The sequence below is a fragment of the Podarcis liolepis genome (assembly GCF_965112155.1).
Source record: "Podarcis liolepis genome assembly, chromosome: 12".
In the NCBI taxonomy this organism is placed as follows: domain Eukaryota; kingdom Metazoa; phylum Chordata; class Lepidosauria; order Squamata; family Lacertidae; genus Podarcis; species Podarcis liolepis.
In genome coordinates this window covers 49,325,527-49,344,979 of record NC_139563.1, presented here as the reverse complement: position 1 = coordinate 49,344,979, position 19,453 = coordinate 49,325,527, and the positions used below count along the sequence as shown (strand labels likewise).

Genomic DNA, 19,453 nt, shown 5'->3' with positions numbered 1-19,453 from the left:
TGTGTGTCTGAGTTGCATGACATTAGGTGTTCTGCTATAAATGTTGCACATGCAGGTCCTACTTGGTTCTCTTACAGAAAAAGCCATCAAACCGGGCAACCAAGGCAGTTTACACCCAAAACCCAGGCCTGAAGCCTGATTTTAAATTGATGAAACAGATTACTTAGATCCAGGAGTGACTGATCATAACATCTTCTGGATCCAGGCTAGGTTTTGACAGGAGTAATTGATTTGTTGCCTCTTTTAAAGAGGCTGGAACAACTCACTCTCTCAAAGAGGCCTTAACAACCCCTTGGATCCAGTTGCCCACCCCGCTTCTTGTGCCTTTGGTTGGGGCACAGCCTGACTCCCTCCTTTGGCAATCTTTACAGTACTTTAGTTTATGGTTGCCATCAATTCTGATTTTAATTAATTCTTATGATGTTTTTATAATGTTGCACTATTTTAGTGTTGTCAGCCGCCCTGAGCCCGGCTTCGGCTGGGGAGGGCGGGATATAAATAAAATTTATTATTATTATTATTATTATTATTATATTTAAAAAGCTATGATGGACAAGGATTGAGTGCACAAGTGGTTTGCCAGAATTGACCGAGCATACTGTCCCCATCAGTGTCCAGTAACTGAAAGGCATTTTAACAATATTGGACCAAACAGTGCCACCAAAGCCAGCATGTCTAATTAGGTATTGATGGGGATTTGGTTGTGATCCAGTTCTGTAATGTGGTACATTTAGCAGCCATTGATTGATATTTATTACGGCCATTGGCCCGTCACACGACAGTTTCCCACCAACATATATAGACTTAAACCTCCAAATTTAAAACAGCCAAAAACTTACAGAAAACAGACAAGAACCAACGCAAAATAAGCAAAAGACCAACAACATACATTACAATAAATTTGCAACATAAACATCGCCCTCTGCTCATAAGTTAATAAAAGACATCAGTGGTGGTATCACCTAGTTACATTCTAAAACATAGATCATGGTTTAAAAGGGTTATCCGAGCCGCACAGGAGTCCGTTTTTCTTCTTTAGGGATAGGACGCTGATCAAGAATCTGGCAACCGTGAGTGATCTTAGGAGGTCTTCATCATTTAGTAGATATCTCAGTTTGGCTTCATTCGAATCATCGGCGATTCCCTTTAGATATGGATCAAGAAACTTGCTCCTGGCCGATGAGTGAAAAGCACAATCAAAGATTATGTGATGCAACGATTCCGGTGCCCCACAATTACAATCACATAGGAGCGATATCTGTCCATTGGAAAATCTATTTCTCAGCACGTTCGATGGGAAGGTGTTGAATCTTGCCTTTATAAAGGCATATCTATGAGCCAAAGAAGTTAAGGAATTCAAATAATTTGGGAGCCTTAAGAGGGGTAATAAGCCAAGGTTTTGAGGTGAGCAGGTACCATTGCCCAACACCATTTTCTTACATTTAGCAGCCAATGCGACCGTGCTAAACAACAACAACTTATTATTTATACCCCGCCCATCTGGCTGAGTTTCCCCAGCCACTGTGGGTGGCTTCCAACAAAATATTAAAAATACAATAATACACCAGACATTAAAAACTTCCCCAAACAGGGCTGCCTTCAGGTGTCTTCTGAAAGTCAGGTAGCCTTGGATTCTGGCTTCAAGGTCTAATACCTTGGAAACTGCCTCAGTAAAGCATCCATGTCTCCCAGTTCTCTCTCTCCCTCTCTCTCTCTCTCTCTCTCTCTCTCTCTCTCTCCCCCCCCCCCCCCGCGTGTGTAATTTTTAAAATTAGTTTTCAACATCAACCTAACAATAACAGTCAAAAGAAATAAAGGTACGGACAATAGAAATTACAAGTATGTGCAAACACATGCAAGAGCAAAATGGAAAGAAACACCCAGTGAGCAAAACTACTGTGGAAGGGTGGGTTTCCTGAAGATAACAAAAACTTAGTATCTGGGATTATGGGCTGACCGAAACGAAAAGTGGCCATTTGGTGGACGTCTAGTAGATCTAGGTTGCTTTAGAAAGGTTAGGAAAGGCCACCGGGTTTCTTCAAATTTACCCTTCTTTATTGTCCCTTTGCTGAGGTTGTTCCTGGGGGTAGGGGGGTGGGTTCACATTCTCACACCTCCTGTCATATGAGGCAACTGTTGAACACCAAAAGTGGATGAATCAAGGAGATCTTGACTTTACAGAAAACCAGTAATTTCCTGTATGGTTCAGTATAAGTTCCTGTTTTAATCAGTGATGTAGCCAAGGGCGGGTATTCATCCACATATCGGACAGATCGCAGCTCCCATGTTGGAGTCAAAAGGAAAGTCGCTGTAGTTAGAAAGGGTAGGCTACAGCAATGAAGGACAATAACTGCTGCATGTTTGTGTTTCTGAAAAACTACTTTGTGCATGTTCGCATATGACACAGTGTTCTGTGTGTGTGTGTGTGTGTTTGTTTGATTTGTGATGTGGTGTTGCATGTGTTTGCACGTGTTTTTGCATGTGAAATGGGCTACTGGATATGCAGTTAGATGCTGTGCATTTTTATATGTACCCTTGATATTATTTTTCTGTGGAATGCCATCCGTGGCCAATTAATTTGCAGAGATGGGAAATGGTGTCCCTTCTATTGATCTGCTTTGACCCATTTCTGTTTTATATTTCTTTTGTTAAACAGTTTTAGGTTTTTTTGTTGAAAAAGAGAGAGGGCTATAAATAAATGTATCAAGTTGTTCCTCATTTATCATCAGTGTACCAGGATCATTTTTTTTTATCAGATGATGCTTTCCCCAATGCATCTCTCAGTACTGAAAAGGTAGCCATGTAAATGACCTGATAATTTATATATAACATATATATTTAAATTATGTGGATTACTATTTCTGTGGCATCAATGACATACCTCTTGCATCCCTGTAAAATGTCTTCTATGCATTAAATTGAATCAGAAAAATGGAAATAAATTAAGTGGCACAAGAGAAGAGGGAATAATAGCAAAGTATTTACTTATCCCAGAGCATTAATATTTTATTTTTGCTGCTCCTCAGAAGGATGATTTATTTAGGTTATCCTTAAAATGTAGTAGGGTACGGTTTTCTCTACTTACACGTAAGTCTACCCATAAAGTATGAATTATGTGGGGAGATAAAAAAGATGGCACAAATAAGAGAAAATTGTGTTTTCTAGAAGTCTTATGTTGAATTTGAATAATTAAGGTTGCAGTCTTATACTTAGGTACCTGAGAATAGATCCTGTTGAATTTAGTAGCACTTGTGTAGACTTGGATAGCATTGCACTGTACTGTAAATGTGCTAAAGAGGCTTAAATTATGTTCTCTCTGTGGAGATCCTGCCATTGTGTCACAAAACCTTTAACCTTAATCTACTGTTATTGCTATGTGGCCTTTATTTTATACACATTTATTTAACAAAGCCATCGGTCTTTGTTAACCTTTCTCTTTTTGTGTCTTATTTTTCTCTTCAGGGTTTTGTCAAATTAATAGATTCAGGAGAAACTAACTTAGATGGAGCAATAGGTAAGTATAACTAGGATATCAGTCATGCCCTTTCTATAAAATCATTTTTATTCTCTTGCAAAAAAGATGTACTACAATTTTTCCTCGTCTCCCAACAGGTCAAACAGCTTCAGAAGAACTAGTTAAAACTGCTTTGTCAGTATTTGAAGCAATAATGCAACATCCAGTGTTGTTAACGCTTTACCACTCAACGGTAAGTTCTGATGCCACGTGCGTGCTTAGCGCCTCAACTCTCACTAGTGAATTTAGTATTCCCAGATCATTAGGAGTTATTAGGGTCATGGCTTTAGAAATGAAGCGCTGGGGGTAAAAAGGAAAGTGATTGAACTATGTTTGACTCAGGTGGAGAGGGGGTGGGGCAGTTGTGTATAATTTTATTTATTCCTTTAGAAGTACAGTGGTACCTTGGTTCCCAAACGGCTTGGCTCCTGAACGCCGCAAACCTGGAAGTGAGTGTTCTAGTTTGTGAACATTTTTCGGAAGCTGAACATCCAACACGGCTTCCATGGCTTCAGATTGAGTGCAAGAAGTTCCTGCAGCCTATTTTTTTAAAACCATTTTGGGTGTCGAACGGACTGCTGGAATGGATTAAAATTGAGAACCAAGGTACCACTGTATTTATATCTTTAAAGGTAAAGGGTAAAGGGACCCCTGACCATTAGGTCCAGTCGTGGCCGACTCTGGGGTTGCAACACTCATCTCGCTTTATTGGCCAAGGGAGCCAGCATACAGCTTCCGGGTCATGTGGCCAGTCTGACTAAGCCACTTCTGGCGAACCAGAGCAGCGCACGGAAACGCCGTTTACCTTCCTGTGGGAGCGGTACCTATTTATCTACTTGCACTTTGACATGCTTTCGAACTGTTAGGTTGGCAGGAGCAGGGACCGAGCAATGGGAGCTCACCCCGTCACGGGGATTTGAACCGCCGAACTTCTGATCGGCAAGTCCTAGGCTCTGTGGTTTAACCCACAGCGCCACCTGCATCCCTTAGAGCAGTGTTTCCCAACCGGTGTTCCGCGGCACACGAGTGTGCCGTGAGACGTTGCCTCGTGTGCCGCGAGATGCCTGGAGGGAGGCGGGCGAGTCGGGCGGCGAGAGGCGGGGCGGCGGCGGCGAGGGGAGGCCGCGCCTCCTGCTGCTGCCTGGCGCTCCTCCTCGCAGCCGGCAGCGCTGCCTGGGCGCCTCCGCGCGACTCTGCCTCGCTGGGTTTGGTCTCCCAGCAGAGACGGGTCACACGCGCCCCTCCCTCCCTCCCTCAGCCTGCGCGGAGGGAGAGCCAGAGAGAGGCATCGCTCCTGCGCGGCGGGAGAGGGAGCAGCCGGAGCGATGCCCCAAACGAACGCATGGGACCGGAGGGGAAATCCTCTCCGAGGCGGATTGAGCTCAGCTGAGAGAAGCCTTTCGAGGAGCTGCCGTGTCCCCTGGAAACCCCCTTCCCAGCTCTGCCTCAGCCGCCGCCGCCTCAGTTGCCGCCGTCCCTCAGTCCCTCGCTCTGCTGCCTCCTCCCACCCCCAAAGCTTGGAGGTTCCCCAGCAAGGGGGAGGGAAAAAACTTTCACTTTTGTGCGTCCCTCCCGGCGTGACGCTGCGCGCTGACGTCACGGGGCGGGGCTTTAATGGTGGTGTGCCGCGAGATTTTTTTTCAGTAAACAGGTGTGCCGTTGCCCAAAAACGTTTGGGAAACACTGCCTTAGAGGGTCACTATAGCCTTCTCTCCCTTTCTCTACCCAAGAGCATCTCCCTCCCCAACACACAACACACACACACAGAGTGAGAGAGAGAGATCCTCCTCTGTCTCTCTATCCAAGAACAGGGGAATTGAAAAAAAGAAAGTACCCACAATTCTACATGGCTGAGGGGGTGGGTAGCATAGCTAGGCAAATGGGACTGTCCCTGTTGCTCTCCCTGTCTCACCAAGTCTTTGTTCCCTCCTATGGGCCTCCCCCTCAGTCAACAACTCCTCAGCCTCCTGCTCTTTTCTTCCTCAGCTTCCTCACCTCCTTCAGCCCCCATCCCTCGTCCTCCTCCTCCTCCTGCTGCTGTCATCTCACCACCACCACCTGTCCTTATCAGCCTCTTCTTCCTCACAGTGTCACACTGTAGTTCATAGGGCAAGCACCATCTCTCGGCAGTCACACAAACTACCACATGGTGACACTTTTCTACAAATGTATACAGTGGTACCTTGGGTTAAGTACTTAATTTGTTCCGGAGGTCCGTTCTTAACCTGAAACTGTTCTTAACCTGAAGCACCACTTTAGCTAATGGGGCCTCCTGCTGACACCGCACCGCTGGAGCCCGATTTCTGTTCTTATCCTGAAGCAAAGTTCTTAACCTGAAGCACTATTTATGGCTTAGTGGAGTGTATAACCTGAAGCGTATGTAACCCGAGGTACCACTGTATTAGAGAAATGATACAAAGGTCCATAATGACTTGTTCATGACCTTTCCAGGTGTTAGTTAGTGGCATGAATTGCAGTAGTGCTCTATCACTCAAAAGGTGTGTGACTGTAATTATTGGAATATAAGTCTTAGCAGCATTGTGCAGTAATTCATTTGCATGATATATATATAATGTTGGGGTTTTTTTTAAAGAAATACTTTCACTCCTGGGATGTCTTCTAATTGGTGGTGGTTGAGCATGACTTGAAATCCATGAATATAAATGCTGAGCACCCAAAGGAGCTTAATGCTTTCTTGTTAAATTGAAGCTAGACATGTTCAAGGTTCCAGATCAATACTTCAAATATAAAACTTCTTAATAGGATATCCTTTTCTCTGACTAGAAATGTGTGTCTAAGATTAGTCCCAGAGGTTAAGCTAGTTAGTGTCAACAGAGTTCTTTGTTTTCATGAAGTAAAATAGTTTTTAAGCTACCTTGGGTGGTGAATAATAGTTTGTAGAGAGGAGCAAAATTGCTTGCAATAGGAAAATAAGGAAATGGGAATTAAGTATATGGATGTGATGTTCTCTTCAAACTAATGGACCAGAATGATAAGGTCTGCAGCCAGTAATTGAGTTAATCTATAGGCATTTCATGTACGTATGAGCATATTCAGTATTATGTAATTAGAGTTGATTATTTGGATTTTTTTTTCACACTACAAAACCTTGTCAAGGAAAATTACTTATAAATTAAGTACAAATTAGTACTGCTCAAGTAAAGATCAGTAGAGATTTACAGTCATTTATTTGCCATCATTTTGTGCTACCATGCACAGGAAAGACCTGGGGTCCAAGGAGCAATACACAAGAAGAGGTTTGTGTTGGTTTGTTTAGGCTACAACTGTAGTTTAGTTCCAGAGCACTAAGTCATGCATGATGTAGGGCACAGTTCCTGGGCTCACCAGTAGGGCATTGGACTGAGGTTTTGAGCCCACCAGAGCACGGACCAATGTGTCAAGCCCTTTAGGGGAGCTGAGGACCTTTGTGGCCCAGAAGCTCTTAAACTGGGACTTTGGGTAGAAAGTGGCCACCAAGATCCTTTATCAGAATATATAGCAGAAGCAAGGAATCCATCCCCTACTTTGCCCACTTATGCAAGCGAGCCAATTCTGCCACAAGAGATGGGAGGTGAATTGCTCCCCTGACTCACTGCTACAACTGTTGCTTTAAGGACCACCATGTTTCTGGCAGGCGGACTAAGTTCTAGCTGAGGTACTTCATTTCCAAACTTTGTGAGCTGTATCTTAAATAAGCAACATTGTGCCACTGAAGTTTGTATTTTCTTTCCTAAAAATCAATGCCAATTACCTTGCAAAAATGATGGTTGGAATTCTATGTTGGTGTTCAGTTAAGAACTGGTACATATTTTTTTTAAAGAACATATTCTTATTTGTTATACTGAAACAATTTACCTGAGTGAAGTTGGTTTCTCTATTTATGAATTGCAATTTATTATAATTGGGAAATAAACGTGGATTGCAGTTTACATGAAATATCGTTATGTCTGTATAATTGAAGCCAGATCTTTATCATGCCTTCCTTTAGGTTATGGATTACATCCTCCCACCCTTAGTTTCTTTGGTCTCCAGTCAAAATGGTAAATATATGGCCACATCAACTGAAATACCCATTTTGCTTTAATTAAGCATCGGTGCGGACACATTCTTGGCACATTGATTCCTTTCTTCTTCTTTAGTGGAGTGGAGACTCTTCAGCTTGCGGTTGCTCTCAGAAACCACATCACTGCTTGTGAGCCACGAGGTCATGGCTGAAGAGAAAGAGAACCTTAACTCAAACAACAAACTTCTGTCTCTCATTAAAGACTCATTGCTGCCTCAGTAAGTACAGAACAGTTTTTCTAATCAAAACTAATTCTATAACCAATCTGTTTTGGCTGCACATTTCTGAACTGCAGTCGGATTAATAAACAGTGTCGCACATTTTTCTGCCAGATGTCTCAGTGTAAGAGATTTTATACAGTCCTTCACTATATTTATTGTAGAAACAACACAGCTGCAGGACACCCAAGTTTGCATAACCCTTTTACAATCTGCCTGGCTCTTCCTAAAGAGGAACAAGGTTTCCTCTAATCCTCTGAGTGTGATTTTAAAAAAATACAAGTTATGTTGCTTCTTCAACTATAATATATATGGGTTGTCCTAATTAGTCCAATTTTCCTTCAACTGAAAAGTGTTGCAGAGTGGTTTCAAGCATACATCAACTATGAGTAAAAAAGAGAACAAAAAAGCAAATGATAATTACAAAAAATATACTCAAATTAATAATAAAATCTACTGCTGAGCAGATAGAAAATTGGCTTGAACTTTAGAAGCTGCCCAAGCAAATCCTGCCACTGCTAATAGGGTCATCCTGTTACAAAAGACTAGCAGAAAATTGATTTTTCTGCTGTTCAAAACACATAGCTTTCCCTTCAAAAAATTGTACAAGTAGGTAAGTCAGTAGAAGGATGTATGAGTGGACAGATTAAGGGAAGGTTCACTTGATCAACTGCTAGCATATTTTCCTACAGAAAATGATGGGTGGAATAGTTACATTTGTGTTTCACAAGGTTGTTCTTTCTTTTGTTCTAGGTTTCAGCAAATTCTAATGGCACCTGACCCAGTACCTGCTTATGGTCTAAAGCTGTTAGTTGCCCTTACAGAGTATAGCCCCGTTTTTACAAGGTAATCCAATTGTACGTTCACTACTTCTGTGAGCCAGAATCCAGAGAGCTTGACCTTTCCTCATCTTAGATCAGTCAGCTGACCCTTGATATGTCATATTATAAACTGCTTTTGAAACTTCCTTCAGTTTTAACTGTAGTGAGCCATGTAGTGTAGGTTCCTGCTGTTTAGAAAAATGAGTCTAAAACCCTCTTGAACTCAAAGAACTAGTATTCTGGCCATCAAATTACATTTTCCCGTATTTTATCAATCATAAACACATTTGCTACGAAGTAAACATCACTGAATATGGTGGGACTTATTTCTGCATGATCATCTTTATGATTGTACTGTCACTTACTTAAGAAGAGAACTATTCTTACAGAAAGACTCAAACTTAATTCTAAGTAGAAATATAAATTTGGATCTAAGGGTTATTATAGATTGAGGGGGTTTTGGGGGCAAAAAATATGACACACCCACCAAAGAACAGCTACAAATGGTGTCTCAAGGAATGAATGGCCATTGGGTGGTTTCAATTTCATCAACAATTCTGTGGTCCTCATACATGCTACACATACTCTTTCATAATTAGAGAGTATATTTTGAATATAGGCCCCACGGGGAAAGAGCTTGTTGCAGCTATGTACAACGCTTTAGTCAATATTAAGTTTGGAGATATGAGTACTTTGAAATCTACATGCAAGATTTGGTGAGACTTTATTGAATATATCAAAAAGGAACAGTTACATCACTCCGCCCGCCCCCCCCCCGTTTCACGAGACACTTGAGGAAAATGAATCTCTCAATAAAAAACGAACTGTTGTATAAATTAGTCTTCTAACCGTGCTTCAAAATTCTGTTCAGACTAAAGTGTCCACCAGACACGAGACATTTCTTTTTAATGACTTGATCTACTTTTTTTGGTTAGCCTGTTTTTCCATATCCATTCCTTTGCCCACCACTATACAACAGCTATTTGGGCGACTCTGGTGTGCTGTCACCCTCACATAAATCGTGCTTGTGCAAGTGTGTAAGATTTGCTTTTCTTAAGTTGATTTTGGATTATTTTTCTCTGAACTCAGGTAAAATTCATCTCCTGAATTGTAGGAGAGCACAGCAGAGTCAGAAAACTAGGGACAAATGAGGCAAAAGAAGGGAACATGGCAAAAGAAGGGAATTTGGAAGCACATTTGAGGTGGTAGAAGTTTAAGGCCAATTGGTCAAGTTCCCATATTTAAACAGTTTTTTAATGGCTTCTGTAGCTCTCTGTTGTCATAAAGTTGAATGTCCTTTATCTGAAACCTGGTGGTTAATCACTTCTCAGATACACAGTATGTGATTCTAATATACTTGAATGTATTAAAGCAGAGAAGATAAAATAGCTAATGAAGCATACATAAAAAGCTGCTTCGGTGTATGTGTGTTAATTTCAGTATATCCACTGTAGCCTATTACTTCAAATTATTTTACTGCCTCCATTGCCCATTTGATGGACTTAATGCATTTTAATAACTGCCTTTAAAAAAATATTAATTTACTTACTGTTCCACTCACTTGCTTCACATCTGTAAGGTAGACCAAGAAGTAATTTTTAAAGCAGTATTGGATTTCTTATGTTTTAATAACTGTGGTAGAACTTATTTAAATGAAGAGGTAGTCAGGGGCTGAGGTTCTGGGTCACAGATTTTAGCAACAAAGACTTTGTCACACTGTTTCATGTTCAATGGTTTAATTTGGGTTTCTGGGGTTTTTTTACAGCCTTGTTGAAGAAATTCATCTTGTTCCAACTATTTTTCAAGTAATTCTGGTGAGAATATATTTTACAGAATTTGATTTTAACATAACCTTAAAGCATTATTTAATTATGATGATCTGCTTGTTAATATGCTACTTCAGTGGGCATGTCATTTTTTCAAAAAGGCTGTGCAGTCTTATTAGACTGATTTTGTTGCGATACGTACTAGAGAAAATTCTTTCATATTCTTGGTATACTGTAGATTGTCATGCCTAACCCTGACTTGGAGCCAGACTCAGACTCTTTTGAGAACAAACTGTACCACCCATTGACTGAAGATTTAGGGAAGCAGGCAGAAGGAGCAGTCAAACCACCCCCCTGCCCTCAAAATCATAGATGCATAAAGAGTCAAGCCTGAGCTGCAGGCCCAGAATGAAGTGAGAGCCTGAGAGCCCAGAGTTGCCATGTGGCTCAGGAGTTGTGCTGTTGGCATCTGTCTCAAGAGAAAATGAAATGTGCCTCTGGAAAGGAAGTCAAACAGCTGCATTAGCAGCACCTAAGTGACCTGCTTTTGAATTATGGTGCTGGAGGAGACTCTTGAGAGTCCCATGGACTGCAAGAAGATCAAACCTCTCCATTCTTAAGGAAATCAGCCCTGAGTGCTCACTGGAAGGACAGATCGTGAAGCTGAGGCTCCAATACTTTGGCCACCTCATGAGAAGAGAAGACTCCCTGGAAAAGACCCTGATGTTGGGAAAGATGGAGGGCACAAGGAGAAGGGGACGACAGAGGACGAGATGGTTTGACAGTGTTCTCGAAGCTACCAGCATGAGTTTGACCAAACTGCGGGAGGCAGTGGAAGACAGGAGTGCCTGGCGTGCTCTGGTCCATGGGGTCACGAAGAATCGGACACGACTAAACAACAACAAAAGTGACCTCCTTGGGGCACAAACCTGAGCAGTGTGTATGGAGGTCCTGGGTACCCAGACAGCAAGACCCGCCTCTCGGCCTTGCTGATGTGGTTCAAAGGAAAGCAGGGCAGCACACCAGCTTGGCTGCAGGAGTTGCCGGAAGGAGGCATACAAGCGCCATCCAACCGTCTTAGGGACTTTTCGTGTGAAAATAAAGCAAAAATCCTGCAGTTTTCCTGCAAACTATGTGCCAGGCAGTGGAAACTGTTCCACTGCCTGGCACACGAATGGGAACAAAACTGGAACTAGTTGACTCTGCCTCTCATTGGCCACCCTGTGTTTAACCCTACCAGTCCTGCCCCAGTCCCTCTGGAGAGTTAACATCACACCTAACTTTGCAGACTGACCTCTTGCTGCACAATGTAGTATATATGGCTTGGAGCAGGGGTGAGGAGCTGTCCAGATGTTACTGGCAGTGTTAGCTGGGGCCCTACAGATGTAACTTAGAACATCCCTGTAAGTTGTGGTGAGCCAGGCAATTCATATTACATCTTAGCTGTGTACCTATTTCATGGGAAAAATACTTCCGCTTGCTTGCTGCATGTGTTACCAGCAGCATCACTGCTTATAGGGACTTGCACTACCTAGAAGGCATGGTTGGCAGCTATGCTGGTGGTGGTTCCAATGAGAAGGGAGAGTAAACTGAGGGCAGAGGATTGATTGCATACATATGAATTGTTCTATCCAGAGAACCATGCTCCTTCTAATGAATAAGCAGGTTAGTCGTAACATCTGACAAAAAGAGTATGTTTCCAACATGTTTCACTAGAACTAATTGGCAGCATTATTTATTCGAATTGCGGGGTAGGGAGTGGACAGACTAGCTAAATTACTAAGGTGCTATAGTATGCAAAACTTTCAGAATTGGAGTAACTGATAACAGCACAGCAAGCAAAAATTTAATTGGAGGTTTTGGCTTTGGGAAAATAATTTAAAGATTAGCAGAATATTTATTTCTTTACAAAATCTGCTTCAGTGTTTTGTTGTAAATTTGCCTTTCTGTTCCTTGAGCAATAGAATTCTATTATGTCTTCCTTGGTACTCCTTAAATGCTGTAAAATTACAATGACTTTCTCATTTCATGGGTACCAAGCAAAAGTTTGCTTTTTCTCTAGGGAAGTTGGAAGGAGTGAAGTGGTAGCAATAATTATTCCAAAGTTAATTATATTTTCAAATTAAACTACATCCTTGGGGGAAATTCTTTCAAATCTCTAATTTAAAGCTCTGTCTATGAAAAGGTTGTAACAAGGTAAATTAAATGTTCTTTAAAAAGCTCATTTTTCCCTATATTTATCATCATAGCCTGAATGATGGCCAGCCACACCCAAGATCAGAATAACTTGAAATAACGGCACCTCACTTTTTCTTAATATGTGTTTTTATGGGCAAAGCTTTATTTGTAGTTACCACAAAAGTTCACTGAATTTTGAAAGGTTCACAATAAGCCCAGTGACATCATTCTGTTATACATTGTATGTATAGGTTTGGGACTGGATCAGCTTTGTTTGCCCTGATGGGAGTGCAGCCCTGCTCCTTCCCCCAGTGGCCTTCAGTACCACTGAACATGATACCCTCCTGGACTGAATCTGTGGGATGGGTATCAGTAGCACTGTGTTGCAGCGGTTCTGCTCCTAGCTGCAGGATTGTGTCCAGAAAGTAGTCTTGGAAGAAGGCTCTTCAGCTCCATGGTGGGGCACCACTATTTTGTCAGCAATTCTGTTCGGCATCTCTGTGAAGCTGTTGGGAGCAGTCATTGGGTGTTTTGGAGCAAGGTATCATCAGTACACTGATGCTACCCAACTCTTATTTCTCCATTACATCTGAGTCGGGAGCATGTTCATACTGGTGCGTGGATGCAGTGTTGGACTGGATAAGGGTCAATAAACTGAGCTTGAATTCTGAAATACTGAGGCCTTGTGGGTCAAATTACCTGTTCTAAATGGGACTTCACTCCCTTTTAAGGTACGCAGTCTGGGAGTCTACCTTGATTGATCTCTGTCACTAGAGTGACCTCTGTGGCCAGCAGTGCTTTTTACCAGCTCCAACTGGTACACCAGCTGCAACCATTTCTGAACCATGATAGCTTGACCATAGTGGTACATGCATATTGGTTTCTCAAATATTGATTTCGCATCATGTTTTATGTGGGGTTGCCCCTTGTATCTGGTCCAAAGCTGCAGGTTACTGGCAACATGTTACTCTGCTGCTTAGAGCTGCACTATTTGCCAATTTAAGGTTCAGGATTCTTGTGTTCGTTCACTTGGGCTCAAAGTACCTTTAATACTGTCTGGTCTCTTATACTCCACCCAGTGGGGAATTCCCTAGTGCAGCTAATCTCAGTGCGCTCCCTGTCACTCACCTTAAGCTCCAAAATGTTCCTTTGTAGCCACATCCATACCTGCCCCACACATGATGTCAGGGTATGGGGAAGGCAGGTGTGATTTATGTGGGTCTAATTGGGATTTAGACCACGCCAACATAGGCCTGCAGGCTAAAGGTTCCACACCACAGCCTTAAAGTGTCAGTATTACTAGTCTTCATATTACAGCTGAGGATGACTGAGACTGGGAGAGAGTGCCTTGCCTAAGATGATCTACTTAATTTGTGACAGATAGCAGATTTAAACAGGGAACTTCCTAGTTCATAACTTAGTCTAATAGCGGCTATGATGATCATTTGATACTGTGTTCTCAAAGAATTAACATTTGTTGTGTGGATAGATGTTTCAATACGGGAGAAGTTATGAGCTAATTATAAACCTCTCAATCTTATTAAACCTTTTGTAATTAAGTAATACCTGGGATAATGTTTCCAGGTTAATGGTGCTGCCATTATCTGAACACATTTCTGCGTTATACTTCAGTTAATTATCTTTATTTTGAAGTCTGGTAGAATCCAAATGGTATGCACCACTCTAAATATATTGCATAGAGGATTCAATAATTTAGAGGGAGATTTCATTTTCGAAAGGTCAGCTACATACCAAGTACCTGTGTACATACAGAAAAGGTGCATTTGCACAGATGACTAGATACCTTCCTCGTCATTTATGTGAAGAAGGCATCTGTCCACAGATTATATTTATTTCTGGTTTAATTTCACTAAACCGGAGAAGTCAATTCTAATGTTATTTTCTAAGATGCAAAAGATGCCTTGGACCTTAGCATTTCAACATACTAAGAGCCTAACTAGGCATTGTATTAAAATCATAGTATACAGTAGCATCTGTGGTTTCAAGCAAATTGAGAGAAGGAGGAAAATGTTCATTGGGACAATTGTGCACAGGGAGAGAATATTTAACTCTTCCCTCTCCAACCACGATCCCAACAAAAATCCCCCACACCCTTCAAGTACTATTAGAAATTAAGCTTTCAACTCTGCCTTTCGTAAAGCTGACTATGGGCATTGTTTGTCAGGGTGGTGGCTGGGAAGGGGAAGGGTTAGATCTCATCACCCTGCATCACTAGCATCATTATTTCTGCTAGTGATGATTAGTCTTGCTACCTCGGTGAAACCCAGCAGGATTGTGGTGACTTATTCCACATTTAGCAGTTTTCCTTGAGACTTGAGACCTCTGTAGAGCGCTGGTCTTTGATCACAGCAAATCTTTCCACAATTCTACCTCAATTGGGGTGATTTCCCTCAAGCTCATCACAGCTCCTTTGCCATAGAATTTTGTGAAGCGCTTATCAGAGGGCTGCTTCTCACTCTGTTGGAAAGAGCTTGGTTTTGGCAGGCATATGTTCTCTTTGGTGGCCTCCTCTGTGTTTCATATACAGTGGTACCTCGGGTTACATACGCTTCAGGTTACAGACTCCGCTAACCTAGAAATAGTGCTTCAGGTTAAGAACTTTGCTTCAGAATGAGAACAGAAATTGTGCTCTGGCAGTGTGGCAGCAGCAGGAGACCCCATTAGCTAAAGTGGTGCTTCAGGTTAAGAACAGTTTCAGGTTAAGTACTGACCTCCGGAACGAATTAAGTACTTAACCCAAGGTACCACTGTAAAGGTAAAAGTAAAGGTACCCCTGCCCATACGGGCCAGTCTTGCCAGACTCTAGGGTTGTGCGCTCATCTCTCTCTACAGGCCGGGAGCCAGCGCTGTCTGCAGACACTTCCGGGTCACGTGGCCAGCGTGACGAAGCTACTCTGGCGAGCCAGAGCCGCACACGGAAACGCCGTTTACCTTCCCGCTAGTAAGCGGTCCCTATTTATCTACTTGCACCCGGGGGTGCTTTCGAACTGCTAGGTTGGCAGGCGCTGGGACCGAGCAACGGGAGCGCACCCCGCCGCGGGGATTTGAACCGCCGACCTTCTGATTGGCAAGTCCTAGGCACTGAGGTTTTACCCACAGCGCCACCCGCGTACCAGTGCCCAAAACAGAGCAATTTCTGAAAACAGCACTTCTGAATATGGACGGTCTGATTCTGTACACAGCACATCTGAATTCCAAAGGCGGCAGTCACACCACTGAAGGGATGAGTGGCTTGCCATCACTGGTGCTCCTTTTCCTGGGGAGGTCATTTCTCCAAATTCCTGCAGTGGATAAGAGAGTTGTTCTCTGAAGAAGATAAAGGATTCTCTTCCTTCTAAATCTATTAGTTTGGCTTGAGGGAGGTCTTTCACAAGCAAGAAATGCAAAAAGAAACAGAAGCTTAAATCTGAAAGCCACAAAAGGAGGAGATGCCAGATCTCCTTCCACTGCAGTTCTGTGGGATCTCTTTCCTCAGTATCCTCCCCTGGTTTCTCTCCAGTTGAAGGGCAACATGTGGGTCGTGGCGGGAGCTAAGGCAATTACATAGAATTCAATTTAGGAGAAATTGTGGCACCAACAGAGCAAACTAGAGCCAGATGGGGATGCAATTTCTGAATCTGAGCAATCGGTTGCTATGGAAGGCAGTGAAGTGGGAGAGTTATCTGAGGAGCTAGATTCCACTAGCTCTCAGGGCAAGCATTTTTCTTCAGATGTTTATCCTGCCTTGTTGGCAAAAGCTAGACAGATTTTACAGCTTAATGAGGAATTCCTTGTTGAGCCTGAATCTTCTAATGAGTCGTTGGCTTCTGGGGTAGAAAAGGTATTTCCTTCAGCTTCATCTAAACCCGTTACAGTGCCCTTTCCACTAGCCTTTGATAGTGTTTGGAAGGTGGAGTAGATCAGTCCTGATAAGCTGAAACTGAACCTCAGATTGGCTGGGAAGCATTATACCTTCCCCAATAAAATTATGCAGCAGATCAATTTCCAGCACTGAAATAGCCTGTGGTTGCCCTGGTTTCTTCTGTTGTCACTCCTTATGAGGGGAAAAGAGGGATGCAAATGATTCCTTTGATAAATTAGTGGTGGACACATTGTGCAGGAATTTTGAGGCTGGTGCCTTCAAGTCTTCAGTCACCACTTCAGTCTCTGCTAGGGCCAGATATATGTGAGCCGAGGGGTTGGGATCACAGCAGGATATCCATAAATCAATTAAGGATGGACTTATGAAAGCCTCTCAGATGTCAGCCCTTATGCCTGTTGTGTCTCTGGATACGCTGCAGTTCAAAGCCAGGTCTATGGCTGCTACCACTTTGGCATGTTGGGACAGTTGGTTGTGAGAGTGGAAGGTGGATCCCAGGTACCTGGTGACCACCCTTCCCTTTTCAGGCGTCAAACTATTTGAAGAACCACTGAGAGAACATCTTGTGGAAACACAGGATGAGAAGAAAGCTCTTTCCACTGCCAGGAGAGAGGAATGCAAGGGGAAATGGAACCAGTCCACTTTCCCTTCCATGTCCCTTTTCCAAATCTTGAAAGTATTTGGGTTACAGGCCAAGATGAGATAGTCAGGGCAGGGCAGCTAGAAGACCCTAGCCCTGATCTTCTCAAAATCCTACATTCTCAGAGTGACCAGGAAAACACATCACAGCTTGCTATCAATCTGTAAATATGTGAGAATGTGGTGGTGGCCGGGGCACTACATTTTATCAACCAGTGGAGAAATATCACAGATAGATGAGTGTTGAGCACTGTGGTAGCAGGGTTTTTTTAGGGAAGCATCATCTCAAGAGGTTAGGAGTATCCTCCACCATCATCTTCAAACATAAATTCATTGTAAAATAGATTTCTGGAAGTGTTGGCCTGACTGCAGAAGCTGCAAGTTTGTTTCTGGGCTCAGCTCAAAGAGCTGGATTTGATCTTTAAAGCCTTATATGGCTCAGGACACCTATGGCTAAAAGACCACCTTTTACCACATGACTGGACCCTGAGATCATCACTGGAAGCCCTTTTCTGTCTGCCATTTCTGAAACAGGCCTAGAGGATAGTAACAAGATAATTGATCTTTTCTGTAGTAGTTCCCTTACTCATCTTCTGTCTCCTTGTTTGTCCTTAAGGTTTGACTTGCTCTTCAGTCCTGACTTTTCACTTGCTTTTCACTAGCCCTGAGGTTCTTCTGACTTGCACTTCTGGGCTAGCTACTGTCATATCCCATTCTTCTTTCTCCTTCCACACCTTTACTGTCCAGGCCCCAGCTGTGACAGGCAGCTGGGAGACAAATAAAAAGAAATGGGCAATCTCCTGTTTGCACAAGCAGATATGGCTTTTTTCTCACACTAGGATAGCATTGGATCCAAGCCTCTGGCTTCAGGAAAGAAAGTTCTATTACATTATTTTTACCATTATTTTCCCTCAGCATAGCAGCAAAAGTATTAAAATGCTGGTTTAAATTCTAATTAAAGTCATACATTTTAAATCTAGAACTTTTTTTGTAGCGGGCGGGGGGGGGGCAGAGTTAGTATTGAGTTTTAAAAACAAGACCTACATATATTTATACTGTTTCTGAAAGAGCCACGGGTTATTTTGTAAGTAGACTGGTTTGCCTTTTTCTGTACAGCATAAGTTGCTTGTGATCAGTTTCAGACAGGGCGTGATTAAAATTCACCACACGTAGTTGTCGTTAGGACTCACATCTGGGTAGCAGTGCAGCAGCATATTGCTGAAAGCAAATAGTCTAGCAATTTTGATCGATAATAATGGAGTCTGAGAAAACACTGGAGGCATGAATAAGATTCCATTAATAACAAAAGAGGGAGAAAGAGATGTCTAGTGCAGTTCATTTAATGCAGAACTCCCCTGAGACTGAAGTGGGGATTATTCTTGCTGCCCTTCATATTCGACACAGGTGCAGAGGACGCTGATTGGATGACTGGCATCTCCATAGCAAGGATGCTCATACTCATGAATAAGAGTCTAATTATATCTTAATGATCTCTACTGCAAATAGGAAAACAAAATCTTCGCCTCTGCAAATTGTTACCTTAGTATAGCTGCAAGACTGGAGAAATTTAAATTATCCTTCTCTAATCTCAGGGGGATGCATTGTGAAAAATGAGGGTTGTTTATAGTAGAAAATTAAATTGCTGTAAAAGCTTATTTCAATAGACGGTAGAGGAACCATAATAAAATAATTTTGTAAAAATGGAAGTGAGAGCATGCTTAATGGAACATGATTAGATTTAATTTTCATGCTATCACAATCATTAAGGTGCATTATCATTCCTTACACCTAATTTAGGCTCTTTACCAGTCTCACGGAGTTACTTTTCCATGAGGCACTGAAATACATGTTGTGCTGGAAATAAAAATGACTAATAATGCAATATTGATATGTCCTCTTGAAAACATGGTTGCAGATCTTAAGTTGAAAACATCCTTAAGTGCAATCATCTGTTTATATAAACAAATGCTTATAGGGAAAATGAATTTCATGGAATAACACGAAGTTCAACATTTATGTGAAGGCTTCAGGTGGTGGTTTGTTTCATTAGCAAGGGGAGTCTCAATCACCAGTGCACATTTTCTCTCAAATTAGATCTGGCTTACCGTGCTTCCCAAGTAATCAAAGCAAATATTGTTGTCTACTCCCGAACAAAAGCCAATTACTTGCATTGATTCCTTACTTGTTTTACTGATTTGCAATAGCTATTGAGTATATAACTTTAGAAAATGGAAGTTTTTGTTGTTGTTTAGTCGTTTTGTCGTGTCCGACTCTTCATGACCCCATGGACCAGAGCACGCCAGGCACTTCTGTCTTCCACTGCCTCCCGCAGTTTGGTCAGACTCATGTTGGTAGCTTCGAGAACACTATCCAA

At 42.3% G+C, this 19,453-nt stretch overlaps 1 protein-coding gene across 6 annotated transcripts in view; it reads left to right on the top strand.

Annotated features, from left to right (window-relative positions):
* ULK4 (unc-51 like kinase 4) overlaps window positions 1-19,453 on the top strand; it is a 170,174-nt gene that overhangs the window by 64,970 nt on the left and 85,751 nt on the right. For all 6 annotated transcript variants that reach the window (XM_083467849.1, XM_083467852.1, XM_083467848.1 and 3 more), the window contains exons 26-31: window positions 3,463-3,514; window positions 3,613-3,707; window positions 7,503-7,554; window positions 7,654-7,795; window positions 8,549-8,641; window positions 10,382-10,430. In XM_083467849.1, the coding sequence (XP_083323975.1) occupies window positions 3,463-3,514; window positions 3,613-3,707; window positions 7,503-7,554; window positions 7,654-7,795; window positions 8,549-8,641; window positions 10,382-10,430 (483 nt within the window). The remainder of the gene's footprint in view (window positions 1-3,462; window positions 3,515-3,612; window positions 3,708-7,502; window positions 7,555-7,653; window positions 7,796-8,548; window positions 8,642-10,381; window positions 10,431-19,453) is intronic.